Source organism: Macrobrachium rosenbergii, chromosome 3 (genome assembly GCF_040412425.1).
Source record: "Macrobrachium rosenbergii isolate ZJJX-2024 chromosome 3, ASM4041242v1, whole genome shotgun sequence".
Classification (NCBI taxonomy): domain Eukaryota; kingdom Metazoa; phylum Arthropoda; class Malacostraca; order Decapoda; family Palaemonidae; genus Macrobrachium; species Macrobrachium rosenbergii.
This window is the reverse complement of record NC_089743.1, coordinates 69,747,872-69,765,593: the sequence shown is the minus strand read 5'-3', so window position 1 is coordinate 69,765,593 and position 17,722 is coordinate 69,747,872. Positions and strand designations below refer to the sequence as shown.

Sequence of the window (17,722 nt, the reverse complement as noted above, 5' to 3'; positions counted from 1 at the left end):
GCTAAACACTAAAAACCACCGTAGCAGTAAGCAAGGAGAGCGCCCAACAAGATAAACGAAACACCAACAGGTAGTAGCAAAGAGGAGGGGGAACGCACAAAAGTAAATAAAGCAGAAGACAGTTAGGTGGAGAACGCTAACTGGCCTCATATGAGATCCCAACAGTGAGGTGCGAACATGTAGGAAGCACCACAAGAGAAGGGAAATAGTCGACGTAAAAGGAAGGGGGAAGGATAGGCCAGGAGGTTGGTAACCCAAAGCAGCGACCAGGGGTGGGGCAGCATCCCGGGCGCCCAGAGATTCTCATAGATCCCCTCGCTATGTAAGCTATGTTGCACGACAAGAGCGAGAGAAAAAAGAGAGGAAGGGCAAAAACCTCTAAGGCCAGGAGAGCAATGAAAGATAAAAGGAGTGTGAACGGGAGTGGGGAGAGCACTCCTGGTCACCTCCAGGTCCAGGTGGAGTGCCAACTCAGACACACCGAGGACAATCAATGAATGCAGAGGAGGGGATGTAGGCTACAACATAAAATAAGGATAATTGCTCTCAAACCTTGAAAGTTAACAAACTTTGAAAACAAACCAAGGGGAGAGAGAGCAAAGGATAAAAGGGAGAGAAGGGACTCTCACTTAAACCACAAATAACATATATATAGTCGGTAAAAGAAGTGTGAACAGGAGTGGGGAGAGCACTCCCGGTCACCATTGGTAAGCAACCCAAAGAAGGATTGAACTAGGATAGGCTACGCAGGTAAACCCCTCGCTATTCCAGCTTAACTTATTAGGAACATTAGCCTAAGTGAAAAGCCGAAACAGGGAGAGGGTGGACGTAGGCAATATATCCAAGCCAAAACCAAACAAAGGGAAGCACCAGACATAAAACACACATGTACAGAACGAGATCACCGACATGAAACTCATACGTACAGATCGAGATCGTCCCTCCTTAACGAATTTTTTCCCGAAGGAAAAAAAGTGTTACAGCCAACCCCTAGGCTAACCTAACTGAGGCGATGTAAAGGAAGGAAGCCTAGGAGAGGGGTAAAGGCTAACCAATAACTCAAAAAAAAAAATCATAATAAAACAAAAATTGTCTATAAGGTACATGTAGGAGGATAGGCAGGCCCAACACAACATGGACGTGAAGGGACATGACCAACCTCCAGTTAAATGAAAGTATCCCAAAATTAACAAAATTCAAAAGCATCCAAGCACAAGGTCAAAAATTAAATGTAACAATGAAAATCGTGTTTCCATACACTTAGAGAAGTGAGTCTAAAACAAGGCAAAATAAAGCCAAAATAAGAAGCTTAATAGGCCCGAGGGGGAACCACGTAGCCTAAACAGCAAGACAGCACTTGACCAGGAAGGGAACACAAAATTCACAAAATAAACAAAATTATAAAAACAAAGTAAAAACCGTAACAGTACCAATGAAAATAAGATCCCCAAAGGCTAAGAGAAGTGAGTGACAAAAATAAAGCATAATGAGGCCATGATAATAAGCGAATGGGCTCGAGGGGGAAGCTCAGTTTTTTAAACGCTCAACAACACTTCTCGTAATGAAGCCACGATAAAAGCGAATGGGCCCGAGGGGGTAGCTTGTAGCCTAAACGCTAAACATCACTCCCGTAAAGAAGCCATGATAAAAGGCGAATGGGCTCGAGTGGGTAGCTCGTAGCCTAAACGCTAAATATCACTCCCGTAATAAAAATCACTCTCGTAATGAAGCCATGATAAAAAGCGAATGGGCCCGAGGGGGTAGCTTGTAGCCTAAACGCTAAACAGCACTTCTCGTAGTAAATGGGTACAGAACAAACAAAAATTAATCAAACCCACTAAAGTTAGGGATCATTAAAGGTAAAATATCCCAAATAAAAAGGGATACAAATAAAAAACACAAAACAAACATGCCGACCCAAGACCAAGAGAGGTCAAGAGACAACGTGAGAGGAGATCGAGACGGGCGTATAAATCCCTTTAATTATTAAACTAAAGGAAAATAAGAAGCCTCAATCGCCTAAAAAACAACAAAACACTGGTACTCAAGTAATTGAAGACGAACCTTGCGAGGATGCCATAAAAAATCCAAAATAGAGCACAAAATAAGGATCACAACGAAATTACGTGTGAACGAAAAACGTGCTAAAATGGAATGCGGCTAGTGTTGCCTTGTATACAGTCCGCGAGTAGTGCATGGGCTTGTATCGGCACCTCTCTCGTTGGGACTTTTGACATTGGGAATCTCTATAGGATAAGGTTCCGTGTTTTTGTAGTTCACCCTTTTCCATACACGACTCCATCTAGTGGAGCTCGCTCTGGGGGTAGTAACTCCAGCATTTCATTTAGCTTTCTCTGGTATCTAGCAACGGAATTACCTAGAAATAAGTGCTGAATGGACTATTTCACCGGGTGACACGGGACCCCGATCCAGAAATTATTATTATTATTATTATTATTATTATTATTATTATTATTATTATCGTGTCACTGCAACTCACCAGTAACTCTCCTATGTGTTTGTAATGCTTTCATGAATAGAGAGGTAAACATTCTTTGGTGGAAATTCTTTGAATACAAAGAATACAGAACATCTGAGTTACAAAGTAACTCTGATGTTTGCGAGAAAGTCTGCAACAGGTACTCGTCTTTACTTACCTTCATTAAGGGTAACAAGTTTCTGGGCAATAGTTCTCAACTGCCGCTTGTGGTCCTTCTTTCTGAGGTGGCACAGACATGTGATAATGTTTTCTGGATATTGCAAGACATAGCTGGTGAGTCCTTGCTCAGTAGGTTCATCCTCTTCTTCCTGGCCCTCTCCTCCAGGAATACCAGGAGGCTCTGCTTCAGGATCTTTGTCTGCGTCACTGTTCTATACATTTGGTTGGATTATTTTTTCAGTGTTGGAATCACCACTCCTAGTTTGGCCAGTTGTTCTTTTAAACTCACCAACTCAGTGCTGAGGGGATGCTGCTGCTCTCTTCTAGTATTCTTGAAGGATGGGACCAGGAAGAAGAGGATGAATCTACTGAGCAAGGACTTAATGTACTACTCAGCTTTTAGATGAACTGTTTGTATTTATGAGTGATTCTTATATAAAATATTTATGTTGATAAATATACTATACCTAAATACACATTATTCATTGTTAAATAGGATACTATAATACTATATGTATTTGAAAATTCACTCTTATGAAAAACAAACAAAATATTCATGTGAATGTGAAACTTCTGTAAAGGTATTTGCTTCTCAAGCATATCCTTGGAAATTAGCTTCCTATTACATTCCCATCAATAAAAGAATTAATTCTCATATAGATTAACATGATATTCCTTATTAAATAAGATCTTGACAACTTCATTTTAAAATTCATTAATACAAAGAGGACTAAACATTTATAAAGACTCCACTATGACAAGTAGCTAAGCTAGTACTTAATGTGTAGTATATGCAAGCCTCCAACATAATTATTTTACAGTAAAAAATTTCTTATAAACCAACAGGTCTCAAGTGCCGCTGATCTTACATGCTACCAAATACAATACATGAATGATGGGTTTATGATAAAACAAATTTGTCTCAAGTCCTTAAATATCTGAACTGAGTATTTTACATTTGTTTTTTATTTCTGACTGAAATATGCTGCACAGTAAGAATTCATATCAATATCCCCAAACAGCATTAAAAGTACAGAAACTACTGTATGCAAAAAATGTTATAAAGCTACTGGAGAGAAGAGCATCAAAGTAATATCAATAAGAAGTTGAAGACTCCAAAAAATTATCTATAAATTATCCACAACTAAATTAATCAACATGGTGGAGCTGGTATATCATGCAATAACATTAGAACATCCTTCATTGCTAATCATCATTAACAAGATTCAAGGTAAAAATAAAACAGATAAAACAAGAATAAATCTATTAAAGCAATACACAACATAAGATTTCTTAACCTTTTCATGAGGCATAATTTTGCATACAGCACTTACAGTTATCTATATCCCTTCACTATCAAAGTCTCAGGCAATGGCATCAAAGCAGCAGCAATGTGTCCTTGTAAAAAATTCATTACTGTATTTACTTCTAAAACCTAAAACTATTTTTCACATCCATTTTATGAAAGTAACACAATGGACTCGATAGTTTGAACTTCATGAAACACAATCACAGTCCTTACTAAATGAGAATACAGTACAATATTGCAATTCATGCTTTTGCTTTTTATAAAGAAAGGTGTGGAACAATCAAGGTTCCAAAGGAATTTGTACGAACTTCAACTTGTATCCATCTGGTAGCGGATTGTCAATCTTAGCTTGAATAGTACTTGGGTCCATAATTTGAATTTTTTGTGCCATGTTGTTTAAAGTATCCATATCTTCAGCCATTAGTTCAAAATCAAAAACCTGTAATGGAGTACATACCCAAATTTAAAACTTCAAAGGTAAACAAAAGACCTAAAAGCCAAAGTAAAATCGTGCATAACGCACACTAATGACTGCCACATACTGTTGGTGTTATGTGTGTCCTTATACATCTGATACACAGCAACAATCCAAAATTATATGAGTCTAGAAATCAAGCTTCTCTGCGTTTCAGTGAAGATATGTTCACTTCAGTGTCAGACAGTGAGGGCAGATAGCCACTATATAACAATTTTTGAGTGCTCCTAGGAGAGTTAAGAACCTTATCACAATGGTCCACATAAACCACTGAATCATTATACAGTAATGTCAATGCTTGAATGTTACAATAATATAAGATCATGATGTTGATATAGCAAAGTACTGAACAAAAATGCTTCAAGTTATTATAACAGGTACACAGGCTACACAACACCCCTATTTCCAACATTATACAGAAGTTTTTAAATCCTAGACTTGTGTAAAATCCACTATCAAAGTAAAAGGTTTGTAATACTCTTACTTTAAAATCTGTTAGTCAAAACTGTATCAAATTATGCAAAAAGAAAATTTACCTTGTATGGTAAATTTGCCGAATGCTGTCTTTGTCATATTTAATAACTGACATACAATCTTCAATTTTTGTCATGCAGAAATCTGGAATAACTAATAAATATAAAAATGGGAAAAAAAACAAACTACTGGATGCAGCAAACGTACCTTAGCATGCAAGGACCAAAAATTTTGCTACAAAAAATGCAGTGCAAAACATCATCTCAGCAATAAGTTGGGGTTCCATGACACATGGAGATCACGATTTAGCTTATCTAGAAAGTCCATATCTTTTTCAGATAAGGCAAAATCAAACACCTGCAAAAGGCAAAAGTTAGTGATCTTGACTTACCAACGAAAATATTGAGAATAAGTTAGTAAATTTTAAGTCTACCAACACATATGCAGGTTTAGCTCAAACATTTGGTACATTAGTTGGGATTCTGCAAATTGCAATTTAATAATGGTACAACCATGTTACAGTTCGTTAAACTTATGAAGTTTTTCTTTTAAATTATAAGAAAATTAAATGCCAGCAAAGATTTCAATGTATCTCTTGATGTTTCATACATTGCTAGAAATCTTGAAAACCTTTTTGTCCACAATGTATGCATGACCATATACATCTGCTTTTATACTGAAGCCCTCTGCTGGATCACAACAGGCCTGTGTCAGTACTATTTTGGCTGCTATCTCAAAAAATGGCTACCAAAAACCAGTTTGAATACAGTGCAAGATATCCACAGTGTCAAAGAAACCAAGAGAGCTGAGTGAAAAAATAAAAAATTTTAAATCAATTTGTGTTTTTCATAACTAACATACCCTTGGTCTTAACATAAGGGGATTTCTCTAGCGCCTTGCTGGAGTCTGGTTATTAATAGCACAAAGTTTTGGTGGCAACAGGAGTTTAAATTTTTGTTCTTAGGATCAACAATCCAGCTACCATCTTTTAATTGGGCAACAGTTTAACTTTTACTTTTAATAAAAAGTTGCAAATGATCAGTTATGCTAAAAATACTCACAGAATGTATTATTGAAAACTCTTTTCAGGTTTTAACTAGGTATTCCTTATATGAAATACGTATATAATCATTTATTGTTTAATGCACTTTTCTTCTGGTAACCTGAAATTTATATGTTGTATTATTGGTGGCAATGATATTTATAAAATCTTTTTTATTTTACGACAAAGCTAGCAATGCAGTACGTCTGTACAGTATTGTGTTCTAATATACTGTTTTTTTTTCAGGTTACTGGCCAGTAAACTAGTAAGATGTCAAAAAGATGAAGCTTATAACTGATAGAAGGTGACACAGTGCTTCTACCTACTCTGGTTTTTGGGTGAGATTATCTGCCAGGTAGTTACAGATGCACTACTCATTAACACAAAAAAGTGTACTGAAAAATCTGTTAAGACTCAATTGCATACAGTGATACAGTGAATTTCATGCACTGCTAATGTTCATCCCCCTTTTCCCAACCTGATGGATTAAGCATCAATACATTATTTGAATCTTATTCAATAAAGTAAAAAAAAAATACTGGAAAATGTAAACCACACAACAGTTGCTGTACATTGTATGAAGGCTATTTTATTCTTTACAAGGTAGGTTTGAATATTGGCATTCAAGTGATCACTCGAGCCCAACCAATTCATGTCTCAGCAAAGCACTTGGAGTGGCAATTTCCTTAATTTTATGACAAAAATAAGTTTGTTAACCAAATGGATGGTTTCCATGAAGAAATATCTATCCAGTTAACTGGTTCAGACTGAACTTTAATCTTTGTTGATGGTGGAGTAGCAAATACTGGACAAACAAGTCTTTCTTATCATGCTCATATGTAAAACCCACTTGATACACACCATAAGTAAGAGCAACTTTACTAATTATCACTGAAGGCTTAAGCTTACAAATTTCTGTATTTATCAAATGGAGACCAAGATTTAATTTTTCACAAGTGATACAGTATAGCAGTTATATTTAAAAATCATGTTTTTATTTTGGTCAATTATCACTGAAATAAATGTACGCCTACTCTCTCTCACCTGCAGTGTGAGAGGGTACTTAGATATTTAGTACTGTACTTTAAACTTCTTGACCTATTGCCTAAATTTCAATTTGGGATCTATGCGACTGATGAGTGTGTGATTAAGCAACCAAAATTTTATAAAAAAAAAGTATATTTTTATCATATAAAATATACGAAAACTACCAATCATGTAAAAAGTGCCCTCTCCTTATCCCCTTTTTTGTGCTGTTTCTTGTACAGTACACTCTAGTCAAACAGCCTACCAATGGGCAAAGGAGTGCCTGTGTGAATGGTTGCTCTCAGTTCATCTACTTTCTTTGTCTACAAGACATCAGAGTACACCTCTATGTCTGGGATCATTTAGAGCGTGAGTGAAGTTTCTGTGCGACTGATGAGTATGTATGGGGAAAAACGTGTTTGCTTACTTCTCCACATCTTCTCCCACTTTTATGTAGGGTCAATGTTTCTGACAGCTTTCCTCCACTTGTCTTGATCATATACATCACCCTACGACAGCTGTTTGTCTCTCAGATCTTCTTTAACTACATCCATCCACCTTTGTTTTGGCCTCCCTCTCACTTTCCCACCTGGCACCTGCATCTGCATCACTCACCTCCATACATATGTCCTCTCATTACTAATCATGTGGCCATACCACTGCAGTCTTCTTCCCTGGACCTTCTTTGATAGTTCTGCCACTTTAATAGTTCTCCTTATTCTTTCATTCTTGATCCTATCCATTTTGTCACTCCACACACAGCTCTAAGCATTTTCACTTCTACCACATCCCATTTCTTGTGCTCTCTTTACCAGCCATGTTTCAGCTTCATATATCAGTGCTGGTGTTACTGCTGTCTTATACACTCTTTCCTTAACCTTTATGTTGATTCTGCAGTCACACAAGATGCCTAACATCTTTTTCCTATTTTTCCACCCAGCCTGCACTGTTATTTTTTATACAAATTTCCATCCCCAGCTACAATTGAACCAAGATACTGTATCTAAATTTTTCTACTCTACTCAAACTTGTCCCCTCCACACTAATCTCAGTCTTGATCTTCATTGAGTCTTGGGTATTTAGAACCTTAGGTATGGGAAAAAATGTGCATCAATGTATAAAAAATGACAAATTTAAATTAATTTGTATTTTCATAGCTAACAAACCTATGGTCTTAACATTAGGATAAATCTTCTCATGCCAGCTGGAATCCGGTAAAAATAAAAACAAGAATTGTCAATGCGAAGAATTGGTGGCACATGGCATCTTGTCACACAGGTGAGATGGGAAGTGGCCAGCGACATGATCTCAACCCCATGACTTATCAATTTTCTTCCAGCCCATTGTTAACTGAAAGAGGGGTAGCTTAATATTTTAGTACATTTGTAATATTCCAGTACATAATGCTTTTAGGGTAAAAAGTAATGTTCAAAATAACTGAAAGGATAGTTGATTAAGTTATGGAATGTGAAACCTATTCAAAACAAAGTGGGGTTTAATGAACATTATGCCATTGATAGTACACTTTGTTTATTAACTGAAAAGAACAAGGTACATCAGTGTGGTGGATATATTTGGTTATCCAGGTAAATCCTACCCTTTTATCAATTTTCCAACATTACATGCTTTCTGAAGATCTTCACAAAAGATTTGTTTCCCAGGATGTTCCTCCTTATCAAGTTAATCACCATCATACTCAACTTGAGTAAGTGAAAGATATTTTTTAAAGGCACAGCTTCACAAAGTTGGACATCCAGCCACCTATTTAAGGAGTGCTGAAGCACTGTCAAGCAAATCAATTACCACACTTATTTCAATTATCTTTTACTATTTATCCACAGTCCTTGTAGACTGTGGATGCTTTCACTAGACTGCACCACGTGAGATGGTTACCATTTTATATGGAGACTTGACAAAAACCTGAACAGTACCACCCTAGTGTACATGCAGTATTAATGAAAAAAGATGAAACCAATTTAAAGTCAAAAGAGCAACAAATAATTTTTGGCATTAGCAAAAGATAAATAAAATTAGTGATAACTGCTTTGCAAGACAATGCTTCAGCACTCCTTAAATAGATGGCTGGATGCCCAACTTTGTAAAAATAATGTGCCCGTAATAATTTTGTTTTACTTACTCAAGATGAGTAAAATGATGATTAAATTGAAACAGAAGAATATCCACGAAAACAAAATCTTTTGTGACAATATTTAGAAACCATGCAATACCGGAAAACTGATGAAATAGTGGAATTTAATGGATTATGAAATTTAGGCTTAACATGCCAATCACAATGGTGTTCCTTATTCTTTTGAGTTAATAATAAAATGTACTGTATATGGTTTAATTTTCATGAAGCCCCACGCTGTTATGGATAGTTTCACATTTTATAATTTAATGAGCCACCCACACAACTATTATGAACATGTGGCAGTATTACTTTTTACCCTAAAGGCATTACTGGGACATTGGAATATTATATACAACTATTATGAACATGTGGCAGTATTACTTTTTACCCTAAAGGCATTACTGGAACATTGGAATATTACATATGTACTAAAATATTACATTTTTCTACCTTAATATACATTTTTCTTGGGCTTACCCATCGGTCACACAGAACCTTCACTAACAGCCTAAATGCTCCCACACACATAGAGGTGTACTCTGTTGTCTTGCAGACAGAAAAGCAGATGAACTAAGAGCAACCTATCATACATGCACACCTTTGGCCCTTTGGTAGGTCATTTGACTAGAATGTACATGAAACAGCAAAATTAAGGGGATGAGAGGTAGGCATTTTACATGATTGATTGGTCTTCATGAAAACATATTTTACTATAAAATCTAATTTTTTTCATCACATACCCATAAAGCATGGACAGCTCATATTGCAATTTAGAAGAAAGGAACAGATGGAGACTGAATAGGTCAGGAACTAAGGATCAAAAGTATTTTCATGGGGTACTGTAAACAGTAAGACACCATAAGATGAACACAGTAAGAAATTAAGTTTGTACAGTGCTTGTCAGTATTTTTGATACAATAGATATCAAATCAATATTTAAGTAAAATTTAAGAGCTCATAAACAAAAAATTATTTCTTATGGATAGCTGAGCATGAACATGGGTGATGCTTAAAAAAAAAAGTGGAAGCAGATTGCACTGCATTTTCCACCACTGGCAACATCTGTCTTGTCGTGACTAATAGCTCCAGTGAGTACAATCCTAACCCCTTGTGCTTAACATATTTAAATGTAAAGTTCAGCATATGTTGAGTGGAATTTTTTAGTAACTAAATTTGTAATGGATATAATCTCAATAACTGTTTTCAAGGCTATGGAAGTTGAGATGGCCTTGATTTTATGAGCAGTCACTCCTGCCTAACTGGCATTTTCTAGAAAACTATTCCTTTGCTGCTCGTAGACAGAGGAGTCTGGAGTTGTTGCCTTTCTGATATTTTGTTCCCTTCAGGTTGTGGTGGATAGCTCTACTGAACTAACAGATGTCAAGGCTTCAATGGCATAAGGAGACATGATGCAGTCCTGACTTCAGGCAGCCTGAGCTTTAGGGACTAAGTAAAGAGCAAAGGACAACTCAGTGAAAGACCACCCCTGGTATGACAATGAAGGGCTTGCAAAAAAGTTATTGTAGTAAAGTGCTGAAGGAATAATTCTTGAAGCAGTTCATAGGGCACCCTGCAAGACTACAATGGACTGAGAAGAGGTCTCACTCAATTGGCAGAATCAACCTATGAGAAAGCTCCTTTAAGTGGTGAAAGCCTTCTCCAGTCTCTAGAAACAATTACTTCTTATTTGTAATTTATTCTTCATTGGTGCCAAAGTCTTCCAGCTACAAGGTTTTTACACAAAATATTCACAAACAATGAACAGACCAACTGTATGCTACTTTCAGGTTGCTAAGCCACATCTGAGCACAGTTTCTAGTCTGCAAATGTCATAGTAAAGAATAAAATGCTTTCCAATCTTCAATCAAGTACGAGTGATTCAAATTCTTTCTTTTTCAATTCTCTATGTTCCTCATATTCTGACTACAATCCTATCAATGGAGAAATTTATTTTCAAAATTTTTCTGATTTATTTAGGTTCATTGCACTTTGTTTAAGATACCTTAACTCTACCCCTTAGAAACAGAAATTCAATAAGAAACATTCAAAATGAACAGCTTTTTTCCTGCAACAGAATCTTCCTTAGATTATAAAGACCTGGTCAACTGGCTGGCTAAGCCTTGGGCTAATGCTGAATAAAGTCATAATAATCTAGCAGTCAAAAACAAAAGTCCAGTTGAAGTAAGTCATAAACAATAGTGAAAATTTTAAAAATAATGCTGACATCAACAAAACAGCATTCTTTCATACCTGAGGGCTAAAGATAAGACACAATCTCCATTCTTTTAAAACTTAATGCCAACAATAAGACTTCTGTCTGTCAAAATTTTTCTAACATTTGCAACATTGTAGACTATCATATATGGTGTACAGCTTTCAAGCCGTGGTGAGAGTAGTTACTGAGTTTTGTGTAATTAACCATTTTCACAATTTTAGCTATGTGAGGTCATTTTTCCAGTTGCTTCAGTCTCATATTCATTCTAATATTTTTAATGATTCACTATGCAATTATCATAAAAGATAAAATCAAGTATGAACTCAACTTTATAAATATTAACTTGATTTTAAATTCCTCACAGCATTATAGCATCAAGCAAACTGAGTACAGAACTTAGTGACTATGCATAATGAAAATAGGACTCTTTATGTCATATAACATGGTATTTCAAGAAACTATTAGCTAATCTATTTACAAACACAAAAATTACATGTTAAAGTATCATACAAGAACAAAAATCACTGATATACTGTTTAAAATAATGCTTCCACTGCAAATTCCTGAGAAAACTAGTTGCAAGGATCCCAACTAAAGTACAGCATTTTTTAGAAAATAAAAGTTATTGTGACCTACACACACTTGCAATATTAAGAGGAATACCTGTACTTAATAGATTCTACCTCTGAATTTTCTTTAACCCTGTGCTTCTTGGTGGACTTAGGGATGCAAACCACCTTATTCTGAAGATTCCAACGAATGAGAATCTGAGCTGGAGACCTGTTGTGCTTTTGGGCTATGTCTTGAATACTGGGCTCAGTAAGAATTTGCCCATTCCCTAGTGGACAGTACCCCTATGATATTGGATTTAACAAACATTCAATAAAATCAAAATAGTCATTAGAAAATCATTGCCACTTAAAACAACAGACTTACCCCTAAAAATAATTTCCATTGACTACAAAATGTTAAATACTGGACTTATGATAAAAGCATATTTACATCTTGTTAGTTGCATTTTCCAATTCCTATGATACTGTAAAATAAGTCACACACAAAATTAACATTACCCAAATATTGAAAAATTTTGTTTTCAGCGGATTTTAGAACTTTTGTTAAAGGGACATCTCAAAGACATCAACAAACTTCTGCAGGCTGTTCCATCACTACATTGCCAGTCACTGTGACTGGAAGAGTTAACAGCTTGCAATTTACGTAGAAAGGGAATTATTGTGTAATTAAAACCAAACTTAATTATAACTATTCACATAGTATTTTTACTACTGTAAATAAATTTTTGTATAGTACATTCTTAGTGATCAAACCACAGTAATCCAGGCACTCCCATACTTCTCTGTAAATATGCAGTCATCGAATTCTGTATCTAGGATATAAATATAGTTTGTGGTAAATGCTGCTCTAGCATATTTATTAAGCTATATAGCTCCTTTTAAAATAAGATCACATTGTTACTTTTAAAATTTTAAAGATGTTAACCATCCTCACGAAAATTCTTAAATTACTTCAGAACATTTCAGCAGTATTTTTCTTTGTTCAGGATTTTAAAAGAAAATGAGATACAGTACTTGGAGACTCCCTCCTGTCCAATTTTAAGTAAAAAGACCCATACAATCAGGTTAATGTTGAGAATTATAAAAAATGTTTTAAATATGTAAATTTATGTGCAAGCCTGCAAATTTATTACAGTATTATATTCGATGTAAAAAGCAAATACAGAAAGATGTATGACCATAAAAATTCAGATAATATTACAACACATAAAACAACTATAGAGGTGCATCACTCAACAGGAAAAAACCAAAAATTTCAAATAGAAGACATTAAAAAATACCATGAATGTGTAAAAGTGTTGGTCATTTGGTAACCACAGGAGTACAATGATTAAACACTACTGGCCCAAAACATATATGGCTTTGAAATTCTGCTACTGTATTTTGTTTGCCCTAGTATGGGAAAGTGATGGAGGTTGAGACAAAGTTTGTACACAATACAATATAAACAATTTAAAATATCTTCTTTTGTTCCTTAAACTAAAAAAATCTTATCTTACTTATGCTATACTGCCTGAGACCATGAAGCATTTACCATGATTAGAGTTACCAAAGCTATTATATTAATTTCCTTGGCTACCTTTCTGTGTGTGTGTGTGTCCCCCTCCCCTCCCTCTTGCTCCTTCCCCCTCCCCCTTTCCCTCCCCTAATGCAGGTGGTTCATAGTTATCACATGAGGTTAATTAAACACTTCATAAATGCTAAAGGCCAAGCAAGTTATATATATTATAAGATGTCTTCACTACTCCAGGATCCTTTGAAGTCGTCTTCAGCTCCTGAAGCATTCCTGGAGAAACGCCCATTGGATTATAACGTCTTCTTGAAGTCTTAAAGACTCCTGGATCACGTGAAGCTGTCTTCAGCTGGAGAACCACCCATTGGATTAAATCTTCTTGAAGATGTCTTCATAACCCCAGGATCCTGTGAAGTCGTCTCCAGATCCTGAAGAACTCCTGGATAAACACCCATTGGATTATCAAGGCTTCCTAAAGAAGTCTTCAAGAATTCAGCTGTCTTCGTCTCCTGCTTTGGATTACTAAGCCTTCTTGATGACATCTTCACAACTCCAGGAGTCTGTGAAACCGTCTTCAGCTCCTAAAGAACTGCTGGATTAACACCCATTGGATTGTCACGGCTTCCTGAAGAAGTCTTCAAGAATCCAGCTGTCTTCATCACCTTCTGCTGCAGCCTCGCGAATCTCAAAGTGTGCATTCAAACAAACAAACAAACGTTTCATGGAGAAATCCAGAATCTGTATACAGAATCATTCCACCCAGAAATCCAACGGGAGTTTTTACAGGAATGCTTCAGGAACTGAAGACAACTTCAAAGGATCCTGGAGCAGTGAAGAAGTCTTTTAAATATAACTTGCTTGACCTTTAGAATTTATGAAGTGTTTAATTAACCTCATGTGGTAACTATGAACCACCTGCATTATGAGGACCACAGTAAATACTACTCCTGTTATACAATTTCAATATTAATTATATCATAACTTTAACAAGAAACTAGCAAATGTGAGTAATAGCAAGCATCTGCTAATGAAAAATTAAGTCAAGACTTTTTTATTGAGTAATCCTCACCAGAGAGCACCTCTAGTTAGTATGTTACCTTTATGAATTATCATTAGCTTCACTGAGAAGGAGAAGTGGCTACCTAAAAAAAACATTCAGTGTCTGTTTGGGAACACAATTATTTGTTTTAATTATGTATATGGTGATATAGCACTACACACAAACCACATATTTTACTTGGGCAAAGAGAGGGAGGCAACTAGCATCTCTTAGGTATTTATATCTAAATTCTAGCATCTCTTAGGTATCTATATCTAAATTGGGTTGATAAAGCTGGCAATAAGAACTAATATAACTTTCAGGATTTTGGGAACCTCTGTGGTCTCTAGAACAGGTAGCACAAAGTTGCTTATAAGAAGAAATAAAAAAATTATATATTGTTTGTGAGAGAGAATGGATCTACAGCATTCATGTACACCAGATGTGGCTGGGGACTAGATGGCTACCAAATGCTCACTTCACAAGTGGTAAAGCTACAATTGAAAGCAGTGTTGATGTAGCCAGCTGGATCTGTCTCTTCACTTGTCCTAACTCCAACAAAATAAACCATAGAAAGTCATAGTAACAAATCAGCAGTGAGGCTTAGTAGTGGAGGTGACTGGTATTTCTACCTTATTGTGGGGAAAACCTCACTAAAGAGCTAGGAAAATGACCTAACCCTTTTAGTACTGGTTTTATTACTGGCACACTCCTATGATATATCCACTGATCTCGAGATAGTTTTTGTAGAGATGCTACATATAATCCTCCAATCTCAGGTTTTACCAGAGTCTAATGTTGGTTTCCCCCATACAGTAGTCTCCGAAGATCCACACAGACTAGGGGATCCAAGGTCCAATTGGTGGGAAGGACCTACTTCCGATGGCTCAGCTCGTCTGCCAAAACATGTATTTTGCCCTGAATAAATTGAGTGACCAGCGTCACTTGATTTTGATCCACCCACAGATGATCTCTTGATGCCTGGCAGAGAAAGAAGGAGTGAGTGCCGCCTTGCTGTTGAATGTACATTAAAGCCATGGTACTGTCCACACGGACTACCACCACCTTGCTGTAGACCATGCTCGATAAAAACTAAAATCTAAAGTGAACCGCTTTCAGCTCTCGGACATTTATGTGAAGGTTCTGTTCTTTCAGGGACCAAGTCCCTGAAACTTCCTGGTTTCCCAGAAGGGCTCCCCAGCCTAGATCCAATGCGTCTGAGTAGAACTCTAGGTCGGGGCTCAGAGGATGAAGAGACTTTCCCTCCGAAAGTCTTTCTTCAGACAGCCACCATAGCAGGTCCGACTTGATCTCCAGGGTTACAGGAAATAAGTAAGTGTCCAGCTGTGTCTTGCTGTTCTATTTGGCCTTGAGGAAGAATTGAAGGACTCTCAAATGAAGCCTGCCCAGCTTGACAAACATCTCGATGGATGACAGCGTCCTCAGCAGGCTCATCCACCGACGGGCTGAGAAAGACAAGAGGGCTAGAAAATTGTGGGCCGTCTGAAGGCAGCTGGCGATTCCCTTGGGACACGGAAAAGCCAGAAAAGTCCAAGAGTTGAGAGTCATCCCCATACAGAGGCTCTCTTGCGACAGGGTCAACTGAGACTTCTGGAAGTTGATGAGAATACCCAGTTCCTGAGTGAGGAGAAGAATCTTGTGAAAGTTCTTCGTGCACTTCTCCCTTGAAGGGGATCAAAGAAGCGAGTTGTCCAGGTACAGAACGACGTTTATGCCTATCAAACGAAGCCAATTTGCTAAAGGAGCAAGGACTTGAGTGAACAATTGAGGTGCCATAGAGAGGCCGTAGCAAAGAGTCAGAAACTGGAAGACTTTGTCATGGAAGACGAATCTTGGATACTTCCTGGAGTTCGGATGGATGGGGATGTGGAAGTATGCATCCTGCATATCCACCGTTATCATACAGTAACTACGGTGAATGGATGACAGGACTGAATGATTCGTCTCCATCTTGAACCTTGTCTTCTGAACAAACAGACTGAGGGCGCTTACATCAAGGACTGGTCTCCAACACCCGATATTTTGGGAACCACAAAAAGACAGTTGTAGAAGCCTTCTGAGCTGATGTCCTCGACCTCTTCTATGGCCCTCTTTAGAATGAAGGAGGAGACCCCCTCCAAAAGGGCTGAATGTTTCACTGAGCCTCTTGAGTAGGCCGTCAATATGATGAGAGAAGTGATTAAAGGGGGTGCTTTTTGAGAACAGGATGGCGTAGCCCCCCTTCAGAACCTTGATAATCCATGGTTCTGCACCTCTGATCTTTCACTTCTCCCAAATCTTGGGAAGTCTGGCTCCCACTGGCACACGAAGGACTTCCTCCTCATTTCTTAGGCACAGACTTTGTTGAGAACTTTCTGATGGATCTGGCTGAGAAGCAGATGCTGGAGCAGGGCTTAGGCTGTGACTTAGGCTTCCTTCCACAAAAGGGCTGCCAGAGTGGAGAGGTCATCTTGGGAGCCAACACAGACGAATCCTTGGGCATTTGGAAGATTGTGACAGATGATCCTGGGCAGACTTCTTTTGGAGGTCTGAAGCAATTTCCCTCACAGTGTTCTGAAGGAAGAGGTGATGAAGATCCAACAGCAAAAACAAAAGAGCCAATTTCTGGGTCTAAGTGACTCCTTTAGTTATAAAGAAGCACCAAAGTTCTCTCTTCTTTAAAACCCCCAAGGAGAAAAGAGCAGAGAGCGCAAGACAGCCATCTCTAATTGCCTTGTCTGCACAGGACAGAACTCCCTGCCAGTCCAAGGCAATGTATCCCGCCAAGTCACTGAAGTCTTCGATCTTCTTGGCCAGTGCTCCAACTGTCCAGTCCAAGAGACTAAAGAACTCAAACACCCTGAAGAGATCCTTCACAGGGTGGTCTAGTTCCGCCAATGAAAACATTATCTTCACCAACAAGAACGCAGAACGACGGGAAGAGTCGACGAAGCCAGAGAAGTCCCCTTGGGAGGAGGTAGCAACTCCCAAAGAAGGGGCTTCCCCAGTGAAATAGGAAAGATATCTCCTATGGACTAAGTGCGAGGGCAGGAGGGCAAAGGACGCTTTGCCTTGCTCCCTCTTAGCAGAAAGACAATCCTCAATCTCTCTCAGATCCTTCTTAGAAGATGAAAAAAGCACCATCTTGGGGAGACTAGCTCTGTCATCTGGATGACTCCTCATCAGAAAGGTTGACACAGGCAAGACCGAGCAGCTGGGGCAAAAAAATGAGGGAAAGGTCGCCAGCAGAAACTGAAGCAGAGTTGC

The 17,722-nt window shown here is 37.6% G+C and overlaps 1 protein-coding gene across 14 annotated transcripts in view; it reads right to left on the bottom strand.

The window, feature by feature from the left end:
* Positions 1 to 3,908: 3,908 nt before the first annotated feature.
* Positions 3,909 to 17,722, bottom strand: part of LOC136825267 (uncharacterized oxidoreductase ZK1290.5-like) — a 100,080-nt gene continuing 86,266 nt past the window's right edge. For 6 of the 14 annotated variants that reach the window (XM_067081367.1, XM_067081327.1, XM_067081355.1 and 3 more), the window contains 2 exons: positions 12,015 to 12,185; positions 4,114 to 4,407 (listed from right to left, as the gene is read on the bottom strand). In XM_067081367.1, coding sequence (XP_066937468.1) covers positions 4,249 to 4,407; positions 12,015 to 12,185 — 330 coding nt within the window. In that variant the 3' untranslated portion in view covers positions 4,114 to 4,248. Of the gene's footprint in view, positions 4,408 to 5,124; positions 5,275 to 12,014; positions 12,186 to 17,722 lie in introns of all 14 variants that reach the window. The other 8 variants (XR_010849282.1, XR_010849278.1, XR_010849286.1 and 5 more) reach the window with 4 other exon arrangements.